The sequence below is a fragment of the Trachurus japonicus genome, chromosome 4 (genome assembly GCF_045865225.1).
Source record: "Trachurus japonicus isolate A0001 chromosome 4, Traja_1.0".
Lineage (NCBI taxonomy): Eukaryota > Metazoa > Chordata > Actinopteri > Carangiformes > Carangidae > Trachurus > Trachurus japonicus.
Window position 1 is genome coordinate 14099873 of NC_140910.1, and position 19170 is coordinate 14119042.

Consider the following 19170-nt stretch of genomic DNA (forward strand, 5'->3'; position numbering starts at 1 on the left):
GCAGACTAATATGGAGGTGCAGCTTCTTCTGAGTGGTACACACTGCACATAACTGAACCTAATCCCACTAAACAAACAGCCAGTGATTGATTTTGCAGATAAATGGCATGCAGTCACAGTCACTTAATTATATTCCAAAACAGACCAAAAAAATCACTATAAATTTCAACACTGTTTTGTCCTTTTTTCTTTTTACATTAAGCAAAAAGAAATTTGATGAAATCATGTTAACAGCAGTATAATCCCCCACAAAGCATGGATAAAGAAATGCCTCCCAGGTTAAAGGGACAACGAGGAGTTTTGGAAAAGCGAAGCGTTTTCACACTACATTTATGAGCCTCCGCGCGCACCGTAAAATTCTTTGACCGGCGCAAGACAGACTCATGTTTTCATTCATCAATAATTAAAGTCAGAGGTTCAAAGAGGATCAGTTACCGTCATAGTTCCAATCATAAACGGCGATTCTGCTGCGTTATTCTCATGACTCGCCACTAAGGAAACGCTGGTCGGCTCGACCAGCATTTCCGCCACCACTAATAATAACAAAATAACGATAGAGACAGAACGATATATTTATCGAAAATGGGCCCATTAACAAGTGTGGGTAGCGTAGATTCATCCACATTAACGTGAGACTTTTTTATAACCAAATAGAAACTCCACGTTGTCCCTTTAAGTTATCTACTTTACAACAACCCCATTACTTTACGTAAACAATCATCTCTGTGTCTGGTGACCTCCTGTGGTGGTCTCCTATTTCTTCGCGATCGAACTGACTCTTCAGTTGGTGTAGCACCAGATGCACTGCTCCCTTTGTTACTGTAAAGTACACAACAGGCAGGTCTTTGGCATCTACTTGTGCTGTGCCAGTCATCGCCAGTCGTCCTATGCTGGTTACTGGTGGAGGTAATGACATATTCCTCTTCAGTTGTTGAATCTGGTATCAGGAAGTGACAAATTGCTTGCTCCTGAACACTTGATCCACATGTTGCCCAACAACTTTACCATTTGCCAGCAGGAAACTGGTCCTGCAGCCTCCAGTATCACTCCTCAGTGGCATTGCTAGAAATCCTGGGCCCCTGGAAAAAATACCTAAGTGGCCCCCCTCCGATTTTTCATCACCACTTTTTCTGAAACGATGATGTCATACCCCCCAGTCTATGGACGTAACATAAACAATGGCCGACTACCATCGGCTCCCTCGGACACTGCAGCTAAATCATCACCAATCGTCATATTTGCATTGACATTTAATCGACTTATACTGTGTTGAATTTGAATTGAGCAGGGGAGCTTTCCATCTGTTCTTGGTGTTTGTGTGGCAGCGTTACAGTGCCACACGCTCCACACAGGCGTGGTATACTACAGTGTTTCGAGTCGTTTTCAGTGGATCTGTGTGTATATTTCTTGATAGCAGTTTACGCATATTTTTTTCAAAATGAACAAGAAAAAGATAGTTTTGGGTGAAGCTCCTTTTTTCTTGTGGACAAGGTCTAAACGGGGGCATCTATGTTCCCCGATCAGGGGAATATAGGAACCTTTTTCTGAAAAATGGTCCTATGTTCCCCGCTGTTGCTGGTCGATGGACTCTCTGGACTCTCTCTATCTGGCCTGTCTAGCCTCTACCTGGTCTTTTTTTACTAAACTTAACCAACTCCTTTCTGCCTAAACCCAACCAATGGGACTTCTCACTCAAAGTCACAACTCAACTTCTCACTCAAAAGTAGGCAAAATATGCCACTCTAAGTCACTCACTTCCAGGTATGGGTACAAAAATTGCATGTTCTCTGGGTCCTTTTGGGGAAAAGCGGGGAACATAGGACCCTTTTTGCCCATACAAAGTGGGGAACATAGGACCTGGGATGATCCCATTTAAACCAGGGATGTCCCAGCCTGCCTGAGGGTCCAACCCAGTTGTTAAAATTGCACATATTTTTCTTAAGAAAATTTCAGGTTGTACATAATTTTGTAAAAAGGATAGTTCATTACCTGTGAACATCTTAAAGGGATATTTCGGCGTAAGTTAAACCCATGGTCCAACACCGTGACACAGAGTTAGACCCCCCCCTGCAGAGATTAAGTCTGCTAACCGCTATAGCTTCTCTAGTAGCAACTTTAGCAATGACCGCACCATAACAAACAGCGCCGTCTATTTCTCCACGCACATAATACGAGGCATAAAACATCTGTTAGCTTTGCCTGGTTTCTGTTGAAAAGAGACCACACAACACAACTCACCCATTCTCCTCCAGTTATACGCTATGCAGCAACTTTCCGCGTCCAGCATAGAGTCCAGGCACTGGCAAAACACGTCCGAGTCCGACTGGCAGCACAAAACATTCAGCAGCCACTGGCAGGCTGTGGCCACACTCTTCATATGTCTGTGGCTCGAACCCCCCAGGCCCAGCACATAGACTCCGGCAATTTAACTTTTCTCCTCAATTTCCTTCAGCTCGTCTTCGGTAAACTCGGTCTCAAAGTGATAGGGGCGCCCATCGAAATGAAACCAGTCGTAGTTGTTCTCAAACTGCATAAATTCAGCTGTGTTGCTGTCTGCTTCACTATGTTACAGTCAGTCTCTTCCCGCAACAAACGTCGTCCTGATCTCGCGCGTGACGTCACGTCTAATCTCGCGCTTGTTTACGTGATTTTCTCCCGCAAATATCTATTTCCCTGTGAACACTCGATAGTAACTTTTATAAACTGATAGGCAAGATACATAGGAACTTTGACTGCGTTGCATGGAGTAATAATCACAAATGTCCATCCTTGAGCTGTGGTAGAGCCCTCACTCGGTAATCGCCTCAAAGCAGCGGATTAGCTACCTGTAGCAGTAACAAGCAGACATAGTCGGCCTCGGACGTGTTTTTGGACTTTATGCTGGACGCGGAGAGTTGCTGCATAATGTAGGACTGGACTCTGGAGGAGAGTGGGTGAGTTGTTTTCGTCTCTTTTCAATAAAAAACAGGCAAAGCTAACATTGATGCCTATTTTTATGTGCTGGGAGTGGACCCTGTTTGTCATGATGGCGTTTGGTGCTGTTCTGAGCATTATTTGTGGCTGAGTGGCTTGATCGCGGTTTGCGCGTGTTTGTTATGGTGTGGTCATTGCTAAAGTTGCTACAACTAGAGAAGCTAGCCGTTAGCAGATAAAGTGCATTTCATGCATATTGCTTGTTTTGTGGCATTGTTTTGATAGAGCAGCATTAGGGCCTAGTATCATTAGTCAGGGTTATGTACACTGCAAAAACTCAAAATCTTACAGAGAATATTTCAAAGGAGGTTAAAACGAAAGCAACTGGACTTAGTTATTTGTCTAGGAGAACTGATTAAGCCTCTTGGATGAGAGGTGAAACATCTTCCTAGACAAATACGACCTGGACAAATGATACAGAGAATATTTGTCTTAAAGGGACAACAAGGAGTTTTGGAAAAGCGAAGCGTTTTCACTAGGGCTGTCAGAGTTAACGCGTTAAGCGCCATGCGATTAATTTAAAAAAATTAACACGATTAAATTTTTTAATCGCTGTTAATCGCGGCCCATTTTGTCCTCTGTCTGCTGGACTGGAGGACTGGAGTGTGGGACCTCCAGTCCAGTAGGTGGCGGTAAGGCACCTTCAAGTTGGTTGCTACACAAATATACACAGTCTAACATATATCCACAGCTCCATCCATTGATTTTTTGATGGCTTTGTTGTAAACAAATGCACATGGCCATGTATTGATTTTTTTGACTCGGTTGTCAACAAATGCACATGGCCAGGCAGAGGTGTAGCAAAGTAAAGGGCAATTTCCACTGGATGCAATTCGTTTCAATTCTGTGTGAGTTTCTTTCATCATGTGTTATGATTAGGTAGGCCTACTAGGTCCGGTCTAAAAGTTGTTTGTCTAAAGATTATAACACTTTGGAGTGTTGAAAGTCCAAAGCGCCATATATAATATTTTTAATAGAGATTAATCGCGAGTTAAAGCAGAAGTAAGTGGTCCGGTCGTTTTCGCTAATGCTGCGTTCCAGGCAGGCTTTTGAAATCGTAAATTACAGCTTCAAGTCACAACTTACGACTTTGTAGCGTTTCAGGCATCCCACTCGTGTTTTTCCGACCTGTTTTACCGGTGAAAGTCACTATAACGGCCACTCGTAACTTCTGACCCGTGAACTCGTACCAGATCGAACTGGTATGACTTCACGGTCGGAAAAATACGAGTTTCCTTGAACGCACCATAACAGTCCTCGTCCCTACGTCGCCACATTCACGGCGTCCCTTGGCTGCACACACAGCCCTGCATGCCGTTCTCTCTCCTCGTTGGATAAAAACTGTAGGATACGATAAATGTTTTCTCCTCGGCTCAGAGCAGAGCAGAGTGACTGACAGACCCGTGTTTCAGTCCAAACACTCTATGTAAGTGATTGCTGTCGGAAGATATAACTATTTAGGGACTTATATTAACACAAATATATCACTTACTTCTGCTTTAACTATGGAAAAAATGCGATTAATCGCGATTAGAAAAATTAATCGTTTGACAGCCCTAGTTTTCACACTACATTTATGAGCCTCCGCGCACCGTAAAATTCTTTGACCGGCGCAAGATGGACTCGTGTTTTCATTCATCAATAATTAAAGTCAGAGGTTCAAAGAGGTTCACATACCGTCGTAGTTCCGACCATTAACGGCGATTCAGCTGCGTTATTCTCATGACTCGCCACAAAACCGAAAGTAAGGAAACGCTGGTCGGCTCAACCAGCATTTCCGCCACCACTAATAATAACAAAATAACGATAGAGACAGAACGATATATTTATCGAAAATGGGCCCATTAACAAGTGTGGGTAGCGGAGATTCATCCACATTAACGTGAGACTTTTTTTATAACCGAATATAAACTCCTCGTTGTCCCTTTAATTCTAGTCAAAAATGTAATTTCTAGTCAAAACAAATCTCATTATACTTAAAATAAGACTCATCACATAAAAAGTAGCTTGTTTTTAGGCACTTTTACTTTTTTCAAACATATTTTCACTTGAATTAAGTTGAAAAATCTGATAGTGGAGCAAGTTTTTCTTTCTTATTACAAACTCAAAAAACTGCTTCCACTGGTAGATATTTCTACTCACTAATACAAATTAATTTGAAACAAGTGAAAATGATCTAAAAACAAGTTCATTTTTAGGTGATGAGTCTTATTTTAAGTGGAAAGAGATTAGAGATTCTTGGAAAGATTTTGAGTTTTTGCAGTGTAGAATAATAGTCATAGAAAGATTAGGCTACTGGGGTTTTGGGGGGGGGGGGGGGGGGGGGGGCTACTGGGCTGTGCCCCCTAGAATTGTCATCACTTTTCACCCCTATGCAATGGCCCTGTCACTTGGTTTCTGCATCAGCATTGACTCTTGCCGTGGATGCAGCCCTGTCTCGTCAAATCAATGTTTCTTCTCAATTGGCATGCACTTGCTCCTTTTTAAAAGTAATTATTATATTTTTCCATTTCACTCAAATGTAGCCTTGTCAAAATACAGACACAGGATTTGTTTTAGGTTTAATCTGTCAGGTTCAGGATAAGGGTTAGGCTATCTTTCACTTTTCTCATTGGGGGTGTTCAGGCCTTACTCCTACGACCATTTGACATCAAGTGCCCCCCACCTGCATGGTAGAAACTCCCTGCACAGCAAACAACAAATTAAAACAAAGGGCAGGAAAAAGGTTTCCCTTTTAGGAAAGAAACTGGAAGTCAAATGAAGAAGAAGAAAAACAAATCTCTGAGCTAAGTATGGCAGGAAATCATGGAGAGACTTAAGTCAAAAGTATAATCAAATAAGAAATGGTAAATGGCAAGATGAATGGAACATGGAACCAAATGAGAGTTGGAGCAATGAAAAGAGAAGAAGAATCTTACAAATGAATTCGGGGAATGTGGGCATCAGAGCTATGGTTGCATTTTTGGTAAAACTGATCAACTCAACACATTTTAGAGGGTGCAGGCAGTAATGGTCAAGGAGGTGCCAATTACCACTTTGTGGCTGCTGGTTCACAAACTTTAAGTATAATTATTAATTTCAAAAGAAAATTAATTATGCCTAATTAAAAATATAACCAACAATCAGATGGCAGGTAACTCACTACCTTTCAAGTGTTTCAGAGTGAGATCCACAATCAGTACCTCAGTTAGGCTACTTGTATTCCTTTAGTCCGTAAGTGTCCACAAATCAAAAAAGGTCTTTTCATAAAAGAAGTCCAAAGTCATGGATATTCAACTGAAGTCCACTGCAGACTTCAGTTGAATACTTCTGGCAGTAGTCTCCTGCAACAGTCTCGCTTATGAAACTGGAACAGGTCAATCATCTTCTTTTCACAGACTCACACTGATACAGCAGGACCAGGCTACTGTAACAGCCATCACCACAGGATGGGCTGAACCAAAGTGAAGTGCCTCAGAACGCTGTACTCTGATTGGTCAGGTTCACAGAGAGTCAGAAGGCTTTAAAGAGCCCTCTGACAAAACATCTCAAAGTCAGAATAGAGTACAGTAAATAAAAGACTGCTTCTGTAACATTTCAGCAAAATGTTTTTAATTGACTCGAAGAACAAAATAATCAACACCAAATGTGACCAAATAATTTCTTATAGGGAAGAGTTCATGAAGCGTTAACTGACACAAGCAAGATTAAGGTAAAAAAAACAAAAAAAAAAACATCAGTTTTTGTACATTTTCGGTTAATTGCCTTATTGTTTTTCTACTTCCACCATCACATCTTCCATTTCTTATTCTGGGATGGGGCACTGGTTAGGATAGCTACAATAAAGCCCATTCTGTGAATATCACTGTCTCTATTTTTCTCCTGAAACAGACTAGCTATCTCTCCCCCGGTCTTTTGTTTCATAAAAGGCACTGACCTTGATTTGTAAAAAACATTGTGACATTAGCTACATTTTTGCTTTGAAGCCTTTCAACATAGCTCAGCATTAAACACCTGTGCTGGGCATCCATCCATCCATCCATCCATCCATCCATCCATCCATCCATCCATGTTATCAAGACTTTTACCATGACTGATGAGTGGCAGCAAGACAGGACACTGTTGCCTGACTAATCAGAGCCCTAACTGTAGACCTATGAGGATGAATATGACCCTTTAACCTGCACTTTATTTCTTGAACACTATCATTGTTCTCTAAAGGGAAGAAAGAAAAATCCTTTCATGTGTGCGTCTGTGGTAACTCTGGCATTCAGCGTGGGGAGGGGAGGGAGAGACAGAGACAGACAGAGAGAGAGAGAGTGACAGAGGGAGGGGGGAAAGAGAGGTAACCTGCACCTGCACATGGAGGAAGTCTCTCTCTCTCTCTCTCTCTCTCTCTCTCTCTCCTTCCCGTCCACTCCTAATAGGATAATTGATAGATAGCCCTAAATAGTCAATAACTCTGGACTGGAGCGAGGTCGTCGGAAGCTCTGAGGAGAAACTTTGATGCGCTGCTCTCTGAGTCTCGGAGCAGCAAGTTGCAGCGGGACTTTGAACGCCGGAGATGCTCTGAGAGCAACTGGAAGTTAAAATCTAAAACACTTGGCTGCCGTCAGGAAACCCGGATTTTACAGGTAAGATTTTATTTATTTATTTATTTTAAACTTGGGTTTAATTTCATGTTTGAACAGGATTATGTTTATTTTACTTGAGTTAACTTGAAACCACTATCTCCTCAGAGTGTAGCGGTTATAGAAGGGTAAATTGATGTAAATTTATGACATAATTATATCACCCTTAGACTGCTATTTAAACTTTTTTTATTTTATTTTTTTACTTTAAATCTCGAGATGTTGTATTTTTCGCGGCATTCATGGTGACCACACATATTCAATCTTTGATTAGTTTAAATCACGATTAAAATAATTGATTCAGTATATGTAACACTCTTCAGAAATGTAATTTAAACATTTTAAAGAGGTGGAGTCGTGTTTTGATGAGTCTTCATTAAACTTTTCATTCAGTTTGTCACATCCCAAATTAGCCTGCACTGTATTTCGTCCGCATCCTCATCCTGCTGATTGGAAAAGTGTTGTAATGAGAGGATTTCCCATCACTGCAGATATGGATCAGAGGGCAGTGTGCGCCGGATGCCACCGACTGATCACAGACAGATTCCTGCTCAGAGTCACTGACGGCCTCTGGCATGAGGGCTGTGTGCGGTGCGCAGCGTGCGGGGACGCGCTCAGGAACTCCTGTTTTCTGCGGGACCGCAAACTTTACTGCAAACGGGACTATGCTGAGTGAGTGCTCACCTCCAACTAAATATGTTTAAAGGTCGAAAACTTTCAGAGTAGTGGTTTTAATGGACATTCACCAAAGTCATGTGACGTTGTGGCTATATTGCAAGTGATGAAGACATTTTAATGCAATTAATTTTATCTTGGTACATTTTTTTTTATCATAGTTTGTGACAATACTGCATGTATTCAATATCCACAATATGTCACAATAATCCCATGTCCTCTTTCAAACTCGAGGTTCACAAATTCCAGATATAGTTTACCAGGATTTGGTGCAGTTAGATAATACTATATTACACAGGTATAAACATCTAATGGTACTTTTTTCCTACATAGAGTAGAACAAGCAACATCCTCCACTTACATTTTACCATTTTCGCATTAAAGTCTATTTGAAGTAAGAAATGTTCCACTGCAGTGACTATAGGACAATATATTGTTTCATTGTCCATTTTATAGGAATGAGGTGCTTTTCATTTTGTTCATAGGCTGGATTTTCCATTTTGTTTTGTCTTGTATTATTCGTTTCATTTTATTTTTTGGCCTCCTGTCCAAAATGATTCTGTGATTCTGTGATATTAAGGCAATTTTCACAACAGAACCCTTGTCCACATCTGACCTTGACTAAGAATGTGTGTGTGTGTGTGTGTGTGTGTGTGTGTGTGTGTGTGTGTGTGTGTGTGTGTGTGTGTGTGTGCGTGTGTGTGTGTGTGTGCGTGTGTGTGCGTGTGTGCGTGTGTGTGTGTGTGTGTGTGAGAGAGAGAGAGAGAGAGAGAGCGAGCGATAGTGAGACAGAGATAGAGAACAGAGAGTTGAGTGATTTCTCTTATTAGCTTTATGTGTATTCTGCATTGTGGTGCCTACTGTATACATGTATGGCTACATCTTGTAGTTGTACTTGTTGTGTACGAAGGAAGTATTGTGTCATTGTATGTGTGCCTGCGTATATTATGAGCTGACTTCCAGGGAAGTTGGCACAGTGCGCTAAGAACAAGGTGACTGTAGGAGGAAGGGGTGGCGAGGGAGCTGGAATGTGAGAACACTATTGCATACTGTACATCCATACACACACACACACACACACACACACATGCTCACAAAACAACACAATCACACCTTCACACACACATACAGCACACAACTAGGGGTAGAGCTCAACTGACACATTGTCAAAATGTGTTAAAATTTCGAGACCCACTGGCGTGGCAACTGCAAGCTGGGGACAACATATGGTCTCGTCCACGAGGTTGCCCCCCCCCACACACACTCACACACACACACACCCTCCCACTCCTCCAAAACTCCAACCATCACCCATTGCCTCACTCCCTCATATGAGCCCATCACCTCATCCCCTCATCCTTCTTCCAAAACATGCTCTCACCTAAACAAGAGCCAAGACAAAAACTGTACAACCTAAAAGGCAGCAGCTCACACTATGTCTGAACAATTTAGTGATGGTGGTTCTGCCAAGCCGGCAGGGAAACAAGAAGTTTTTTAGTACACTCTCTGTTCCAAAAAAGCCACTGTCACATTCCCAGTTAAATAAAATGACATTGCATTGTTGCTGCAGGCCCATGTGTTTCTGCAAATTCAGTATTTGTTGGCAGACCGGTTGAATTTTGTCAGTTTTTAGTCCCTTAATCTTTTGATATGACAAAATGTACTTTGTTTATTGCATGATCAGATAATAACTCTTGGCCAAAGCGCAGAGAGATAAGCAGGACTGAAAGGTAATTAGGAGAGTAGAGCCATATGTCAGAAGGTCTGGCGCATCTTTACAAGGGAGATAGCGGGGATGGTGTGAACTTATTTTGGGGGACGGTGCGCTCCATGAGCCCTGGCGTTATGTGCCGTGGCATCTGGAAAGCTCTGCTCACAGCAGCCCCTGTGTCGAGCAATGGGACGACGCCCAACCGACCGTGAGATATCTGACCTGACCAATTAGCAGGAGGCCGGGTGCCAAAGCTCCACCTCTGTGGTCTCACGTCTCCATCACCCCACCCCGCTCCTCACTGCCCCTGCCTGACGTTATGGCACCCTACAACATACACAGTTTTTTAAGCATCGCTGTGTTTTTCTCTCACGTTGATAAACTGTGTTCTGCTCCTCCCAAAACTGATGATTATTCCATACTGTGACAACATTTGTCTCTTAGCACCACGCTGCATCTTCTCTATGAATCGTTTGTTCCTGTCCGGTGCCAGACAGACCATCAGGTTTTGTTTCCTCATGGAAGCAAAAGACAGTAGCCTACTTCCAGCATTTTCCTCAGTGCTGAGGCCAAGAGGCGGAAATTAGTACCAGAATGTGGAATCATTTGTGCATATTTGTTATTATTGCAACTTATTGTGAATGTGTTAATTTTTACCAGAACAAAAAGATATGGTCAAGGCAGGAAGGAAAAAAACTTAGTTGACGTATTAAAAGATAAACACCAACAACTGATAGAATATGTACAGGTATTCAAAGTAAATGATTTTCTTGACCACATCACAATGCAGAATTTAGATTCTCTTGTAATCTTATTTTATGATCTTGTGATTATATGATGATGATGATTATTATTATTATATGAACTTATGATTTATTGACATTAGATGAATCTCAGTGATAGATGACAACAGTTTAATTAAAACCATGATGTTTGTGGACAACTACTGGAGCAAATTTATTTTCTAGTGACTTAATACAAAGGTCTTTCAATATTTGTGTTCCGATAGTGATGGTGATTGCTGATTATTGTAATTAACTGCTGGCACTATTTTCCCCCTGACATCATTGTGTCGTACATATAATTTATATGGTTAGTTAGTCTGACCTGTAGCAGCCCACAGGACACATAATATGTACTGTACACAAGCCATTAGTGTAATTTAATGAAGCAGTATGCAAATTCCTGTCCGACAATGTGATGTTTAGGTTGGTTAGACTGTCAGTGGATTCAGATTGGCTGAACGGTTCAGTGGACTGGTGCACTGGACAGCAGCTTGGTCGTCAGATCAGCGGTGTGACTGGCGGTGCACTTGACCCGCGGATCTGTATCTGATACACAGCTTCTGTCGGCGTGTGTGCTCAGCAAAGGATCCAGGTTAACCTGATCCAGAAACAGGATCTGTTGCTCTGCTTGTCCAGCAGACCAGCAGTCTGTGTGTCTGACTGCCAAAGGTCAGTGCTGAAGTCAAGGCAGGAACAATGAGAGAGGAGCGTTTTGAGGAAAAGTGTCTGTGTGTTGTGTGTGTGTGTATTTCTGCGAAAACACTCAGCATGCTGTGAAGTGCATATACCTTGAGAGTGACTGTGTCAGTATGGAGAAGCACAGGATTTTGCTGACTTCTTTGTAATGATCTTGTCACTAATTACCGTGTCTAAATCCAGCGTGACTGAGTGTTCCCGCTCTGCTGGCAGGGCCTCTGGCCCAATCATGTCAGCGGAAACTCTGAAATATTAAACACCTTGAGCTGCTCCATAAGTATTGGAGGTACTCTTACCTTTGCATTAACAACGCTTAAAAGTTGGAGGGATAATAAGACAAACTGGTCAAGGAGTATAATGGAAAAGCGATTCTCGAAACACCAATGATCTCACAACATTAATGCCCGTAGCTTCTTCTTCGCTGACATCCACCATTAGCATCATATTGAGGAATTAAATCAAGTAGTGTCACTCAGAAATATTCTGAGTGTTTCCTCTGCCACGCTTCCTTTACAAAATATTTCCTTGCATCTTTTGTTGCCACAGGCATCCACATACCACAGACGGTATGTTGGCCATATTAAAGTGCATACCATTGAGGCCGTGGGGCAGACGGCTCGGATGGGTCAAGCAGCCCGACTGACCCTCCTGAGCTTCTGGGAATGGGCTTTACCGTTTCCCTAGCGACCCCACAGCAACAGTAAGAGGTCCCAGCAATGTTTGGCTTCAGGATGTTGCAGCTCCTGAGCTTTTGACAGGGATGTCTCAACCTGGGTGTTTGCTTTATGTGTAGTCTGAGTCTTTGTTTTCTCACTGAATTCCAGTTTTAGATAAAAGAAGGTCAAATGCCATATTAGTTTTATGTAACATGAAACTGTTTCGCTAATATGTTTATTCCAAAGTTTTTCTTTTACTTGAATATTTTCACTCACAATAACTGTGGTTCATTGTATCTAAAGTGGACCATAGGTGGCTTTTAAAAGAAATAATAGGCCGATATTACTGTATTCCTTATGTTAGATATTTGCATGAAGTTGCACATTAAGTTGGGCTTCATTTTTCTTTAGCCTACACTAATCACCTCTGCTGCAAGTTTTTTCCCAATACGCAGTAGCAAGAAAAAACTTGAATTCTTGAATTTTCAACTGAAAACAAAAACATGGAGAAAAAAAGCTGTCACTTTCTCATGCCTCTGTGCTGACTGGTCTGGTGACCCAGTCAGGTCTGGAGACAAACGCCAGCTCCAGAATGATGACGCATCATCCTGCGTGACAGACCCAAAATGCGGCGGTGCCAGCCAGAGGACAATGGTCCTGCTGCTTGGGGGCTGGCTCTGTCTTTGTCCCACTCTGGTTAAGCAGACTTAGGGATAATTCCGCAGATAATTCCTGGGACCGGCGGCTCAGCCTCTCCCACCGGGAGAGCTGATTCCCCCCCTCAGCCTGGAGCCATGGCCTGCAGAGTGCTTTTCTCTTGCCTCCCCAGGAGCACAGCCTCGGACATGGCAGCCGGAGCCACGGCAACAGTCTCTGAGGCTAAGCTCACTGGTCCTGGTTGCCAGGCGCTAAGATGCACACCCGCCATGCTAAGGGTATGTGTCTGAGTGTCCGGGGCAGGGGCAGGGGGAGGAAGGGGAGAGGGGAGAGGGGAGAAGTCAGCCTGGCAGTTGTTTTGAGTGACAGCTCGACTCAGCAACATTCCCCAAGTCAACCAAGCATGTTTTTTTTCTCATGGAGTCCCTTCTTACTGAGGTGTGAAGGGTCTTCAAGTGTCCCATAGCTTTACTTTAACTCCAGTCGGCTAAACAAAAGCACCACTCTCTCTTATTTACCAAGCTCTCACAGTTCTCTCTGTTTCCTCCAATAGTTACACCCCCGCTCTCACCCCCTTTCCCGTCTCTCCAGTCTGTTTGCAGTGCGTTGTGGGGGCTGCGCTGAGGCCATCTCGCCTGCTGAGCTGGTGATGCGCGCAGGGGCCGCTGTGTTCCACCTGCGCTGCTTCACCTGCAGTGTTTGTTCCTGTCGCCTGCAGACAGGAGACCACTGCGTCCTCAGGGAGGGACAGTTACTGTGTGCCAGAGAGGACTACCACCAGTGTCTGGCCAGCCCAACCTCCTCCGACACAGGTACAGGCAGTATGTGTTTGTGTGTGTTTGTGTGTGTGTGTGTGTATGCGTGCGTACGTACAATACAGAACAAATTCAGTGCCAATACAATATTGGAGACTTGCAAGACCATGGCTTTCATTGTAGCAGTGTTAGTATGTGTGCTTGCCGTTGTTTTTTTCATATTACATTTGGATTATTTAAATTAAAATGGTGTGGCAGTGAAGTAAAAAAGGTAAAATGAAGTAAATAGACTGTTTTATCACTTACCATATAACTTCCTTTCAGGAAGGGCACCACGACACACACACACACACACACACACACACACACACATACATAGTTTTTGTGCTATTTAAAGACTCTTTATATAAATATGAATATGCTTTTAATAATACTGTAAACTGTAACTAATACTATGCATTTTCCTATCTATTTATTAAGAATGCAATTTGTTTAAGGATATTCAAGGTTATTGAATTTACTCCAGGAAATGTAGGAAACCAACTGAAGCACAGATTAGGCAAATATATAGAAAAATATAGTGAACGTGGTTTGTGTGCTAATAATGTATTGTTCATCTTATATTTCCTTTAAACCTCTCTCAATATTTGTATTTTTTTAATGTGACTTACTTGTAGTAAAATGAACATCTTCATCATGTGATTCCATTAGGTAAAAGTGAGGATGAGGAGGAAGAAGAAGAAGAGGAAGAGGAGACTGGGAGAGTTACTGGCAGACGAATTAGATCAGAAGACCTGGAAAGCAAACGTCCTAAAAGACCTCGCACTATCTTGACCACTCAACAAAGACGGACGTTTAAAGCCTCTTTTGAGGTGTCATCTAAGCCTTGCCGAAAGGTAAAGTTATTACTCTGTGTTTATCCAGTGCATCTAGAGCTACTGTGGATTCAAAGAGAAATTTGTGATTTTATTGAGTGCAAAATGTGGACAAATCTTAGAAATGAGCATAGAAGGAATGGAAACTTCACAGGAGGTGTCCTTTTTTTTTCTTTTTTTTTAGTTAAACAAGAATTATTGATTCATCTATTTTTATGAAGTTCAGAAATTGCACAAGTTACCCCATTTTTTTTCAAACAATAAATTTCCTTAAAGGGACAACAAGGAGTTTCTATTCAGTTATAAAAAAGTCTCACATTAATGTGGATGAATCTCCGCTACCCACACTTGTTAATGGGCCCATTTTCGATAAATATATAGTTTTGTCTCTATCGTTATTTTGTTATTATTAGTGGTGGTGGAAATGCTGGTCGAGCCGACCAGCGTTTCTTTACTTTCGGTTTTGTGGCGAGTCATGAGAATAACGCAGCTGAATCGCCGTTTATGGTCGGAACTACGACGGTATGTGAACCTCTTTGAACCTCTGACTTTAATTATTGATGAATGAAAACATGAGTCTGTCTTGCGCCGGTCAAAGAATTTCACAGTGCGCGCGGAGGCTCATAAATGTAGTGTGAAAACGCTTCGCTTTTCCAAAACTCCTCGTTGTCCCTTTAAATGTTTTATCCTTGTTTATGGTTGACAGGTGATGTCATACTGATGTTTATAACCTTCAACTGACCTCCTTTCTCTTTCTATTTTCCTTTTTAAATCTTCTCTTCCTTTCTCTCTCCCCCTCCCTGAATCTTAATCCAAGGTAAGGGAGACCTTGGCAGCAGAGACCGGCCTGAGTGTCCGGGTTGTGCAGGTCTGGTTCCAGAACCAAAGAGCCAAAGTAATACAAAGTACACACACAGACACACACACACAGACACACACACACACACGGTCATATGCGCTACTAATAAAAGGACTCTTTCTGCACTGTATTTGTATGCCAGATTGGAAATCAGCCTGGTTATCTCCTCATACAGGAAACTGATGACATCTCACTGCGAGATTGCTGTAGATTAAACCCCATATTTCCTCACAAAGTGGGCTCATGTGTGGTTTCCCTCCTTCACTGAAAGATGTCTCTTACCTCGCTGTTAATACTTTGCAATTGCGCGAACACACTCGTATGCCTGGGTGGCAGAGGGACTGCAGAGAGAGAGAGAGAATTTTACAATAGACCTGGTTGCACAGTTAGCTGTAATGTCTATGATGCGTGTTTTTAGATGAAGAAACTGGCCAGAAGACAGCAGCAGCAACAGGAGCAGCAGCAGACTCAGGAACACCGTGATCACCCATCACATCATACAGGTATTAAATTGCTGAAATATGTGTTTCAATACCAAAACATTATTTGTGATAGTGTTAATGTTAGGTTAAAAAGTTACACTTGATGTACTTCATCATTCTCAGTGCTTAGGAATTGATTTATGAAGTGAAAAAAATGCAACATAGGCATTAAAATTGTTTCAAGATATTAGATAATATAGGTGGTCTTTCTTGTAACAGATTCATTTGATAAGATTTATATAGTGTTTTTCTAAGGCACTCAAAGAGGCTTTACATAATACATTTTTTTTTTACAAATAATAAGTACAAATAACTCCAATTGAGATGCAGTATGTCTCAGGACTTGTAAGAATTCTTGAAAATGTGGGTTTTGAGCTGATTTTTAAATGAGTCAGTGAGTCTGAGTTATGGATTTTTAAGGGAGGGCCTTCCAGAGGGTTTGGGCAGCCATGACAAAGGCTCTTTATGTGTGTAACAAAATCAATAAAACAAGCTGTAAAAGATTTCTGACAGACATCCGACAAGTACCTCTTAAAGCCACAAAAGTTCATTGATAGTGACAGGAGAAGCTCATCAGAAGTCATAGACTTACAAACAGTGAACTGTAGGCCTGTCTGCTTGTGTGTCCCACAGCACCCTCCCGTGGTGGTTTGACCTCTGAGATGGAGCGGCTGGGGTCCTCTTATTCCCACATTCAGCAGCAGCAGCAGCAGCAGCAGATGGGGCTCACCACACTGGAGCAGCAGGATTATGACATGGACCCCTTCAGACAGGGTCTGACCCCACCTCAGATGCCAGGGGATCACATGCACCCCTACGGTAAAGTCCTCTAATGTTGCTGTCAGCGGAGAGCTACATATTCACAGCACTGATAAATGAGATAAGAGAAACCAAACAAAAAAAAAATCACATGGTTTTATTGTAATAGTCTGACCCAGGTCGTGAGATGTTTTATTTTAAAAATGCATAATAGTCCCTTTATTTTTTATAATACCTTTAAAGAAAGATTGGATCCCAGTCAGTTTCAGCATTGTGGCAATATGTGCTGCTCTTCATCCTCATACTGCTACTTTTACGGCAGTGTTTTAACTGATTTTTACATGTTTACATGCATCTAATTTTGCTCTGAATGGCGGCAGCAAACATTCCTAAAAATATTTTACAACTTTAAGATTTGTGATATAGCAGATATTTCATTTTTATGAATTTGTCAGGCAATTTTCAGGCAATTTTCAGGCAATTTTCAGAACAACTGTTCTGAAAAATAAGAGAGAGTGGTGCTTTTGTTTAGCCGACTGGAGTTAAAGTAAAGCTATGGGACACTTGAAGACCCTTCACACCTCAGTAAGAAGGGACTCCATGAGAAAAAAAACATGCTTGGTTGACTTGGGGAATGTTGCTGAGTCGAGCTGTCACTCAAAACAACAATAATAATTGTGAAGGGAACTAGCGTTATTCTTTCAAACTCCCCTCCAATCCTGAAAAAAACTAAAAAAGACAAATAAATGATTAGATTATATACAAGTTGTTTATATTTTTTTTAAAAGTGCTGTTGTCTCTTTTTTAGGCTTTAAGGGCCTGTATGGTGACGTGGACAGAGACCCTCTGTGTCATGTGGCCGACACCGACTGTCTCTCCCTGGGTGATTCCTCTTTACTTACTCCCATTGATCGCCTCTACTCCATGCAGGACTCTTACTTCACCTCCTGAGAGTGAAGATTGGACTCAGTAAAGAATAGTTTGTCTCCCTCATCCTGCATTGCTCTCTGGTCTCATCATTTATCTCACTGGACAATGCACAGGAAGGTGGCCGTAAAAAATACCGCGAATGGGACGTGGGTACACTGTGACACCATGCAATATACTCTAAATCAGTGGTTATCAGGCTATTAGAGAGTGGATATACAGTATCGTGTACACCTCCATATAAACATAATTCCACAACTGCCTCTTATGCTTTACAATCCCACTGTACAAAACAGGCTCTTTAAACTCTCCTGTGTATGCATGACACTGTCAGACCTCTCTCTTGCTATGTTTGAATGTTAGATTATGAGATTATAACTGTATCTACTAATGTAAATAGCTCTTTGGGTGTGTATTTGTATTTATTCTCACAATATGTGTGTATGCTGTTCACCTTGAATGAACCAACAATGATCAATAAATAATGTTCAAATACTGTGCAAAGTGTGGCTCAGTGAGTATGAAGCACAGGCTCATCTGTTTGGATGAAGATGGGGTATTCATGCTGAGGGTTAGAGCCGGGTCAGTCCATCCTCAGTGCTTATCGGTCCGATCTAGGTGACAGGTCAGCGAGGCATCTTCCCCTGGCTGTTAGGTGGATCATCAGATTGTAAAATACTGGGCTATGACAGCAGTATGGGTCAGTGGCAGGTAAGCATCACATCCACGCCGCCATCATCAACGCTCACATTGTGCTCCTCACGGTCAAAGGCCCTCGCTGCATTTTTCTGCCTTTTCCTTCCTCCAGTCAAAGCGGACTGGAAGGGGAAAGGGTGGAGGGGAGGCGACCACCCAGGCACTGTGCCCAGCTGGAATGCACCAATCCTGGGGAAAGAGAGGTTGAGAAAACCCAGGGAGGGGGTTCCAGACAACGGAGGGGCTGAAAGCTGTGTCAGGGGAGAATGCCCAGGGTGACACAGAGATATGAAGCCCCACTGTATGGAGTGCCTCCTTGCCCCAGCCATGAACCCGCTCCTGGACCCATCTCATATATCCCACTATGAAATCAGACCTTGCAGAGCAGAGAGCGCAAGTCAATGGTCAGGAACAATCTAACTGTCTGTCACCGTGGTATGCTACTGCCAACCAGAGCTAAAGAAGTGTGCAGCAGACTATACTGTGTGTGTGTTTCTTTGAGTCTGTCTTTGTATCTGTGTCTGTATCTGTTCTAAGTGTCCACTGGCATGTGCATGTGTGCGTGCTCATGTGTTAGGAGGACTACAACACTCTTTGTTGGAGGGACCCAAGTATCATAATGCATTTCCTTGTTTCTTCAGAGGTAGATGAGGAGAGAAAAGCCAGACTTGAATAACAGGGAATGAAGCCAACGTGGTCACCTGCAGGGCCTTTTCCCGTCTTGTGCGCGAGTCTGTGCACAGTTGGCATGTATATATATGGCTGCCAGCAGCAGTGGGTGGGATGAGAAAAATAATCAAAACGTGATCATACGGTCGCAGCGGGTAGCAATAACCTCATTATTATTCTGACGGTAGCCAAACAGTTCCCTGTCAACAGTTTGGTTATTTATTGCACCCCTAATGCCAGCCATAGGCCACAAACCCTCTGTCTTTTAACCGCTATAATTGGCTTCATGCTGTTGCAGCGCCAAGACAGATGCACACGCTTTGCTGAAGATGCTCCGTTGGCCATTTGCTGCACATATTTCTGCTGCAATTCTGGCACAGCAGCA

At 42.5% G+C, this 19170-nt stretch overlaps 1 protein-coding gene across 1 annotated transcript; it reads left to right on the plus strand.

Annotated features, from left to right (window-relative positions):
* The first annotated feature begins 8022 nt into the window (after nucleotides 1-8022).
* lmx1a (LIM homeobox transcription factor 1, alpha) lies at nucleotides 8023-17913 on the plus strand. Its single transcript, XM_085774160.1, has 7 exons — nucleotides 8023-8255; nucleotides 13355-13575; nucleotides 14230-14414; nucleotides 15211-15288; nucleotides 15671-15755; nucleotides 16368-16553; nucleotides 17302-17913. Exons 1-7 carry the CDS (start codon nucleotides 8050-8052, stop codon nucleotides 17442-17444), a joined length of 1104 nt encoding a protein of 367 aa, XP_085630286.1. The 5' UTR covers nucleotides 8023-8049; the 3' UTR covers nucleotides 17445-17913.
* The last annotated feature ends 1257 nt before the right edge of the window (nucleotides 17914-19170 follow it).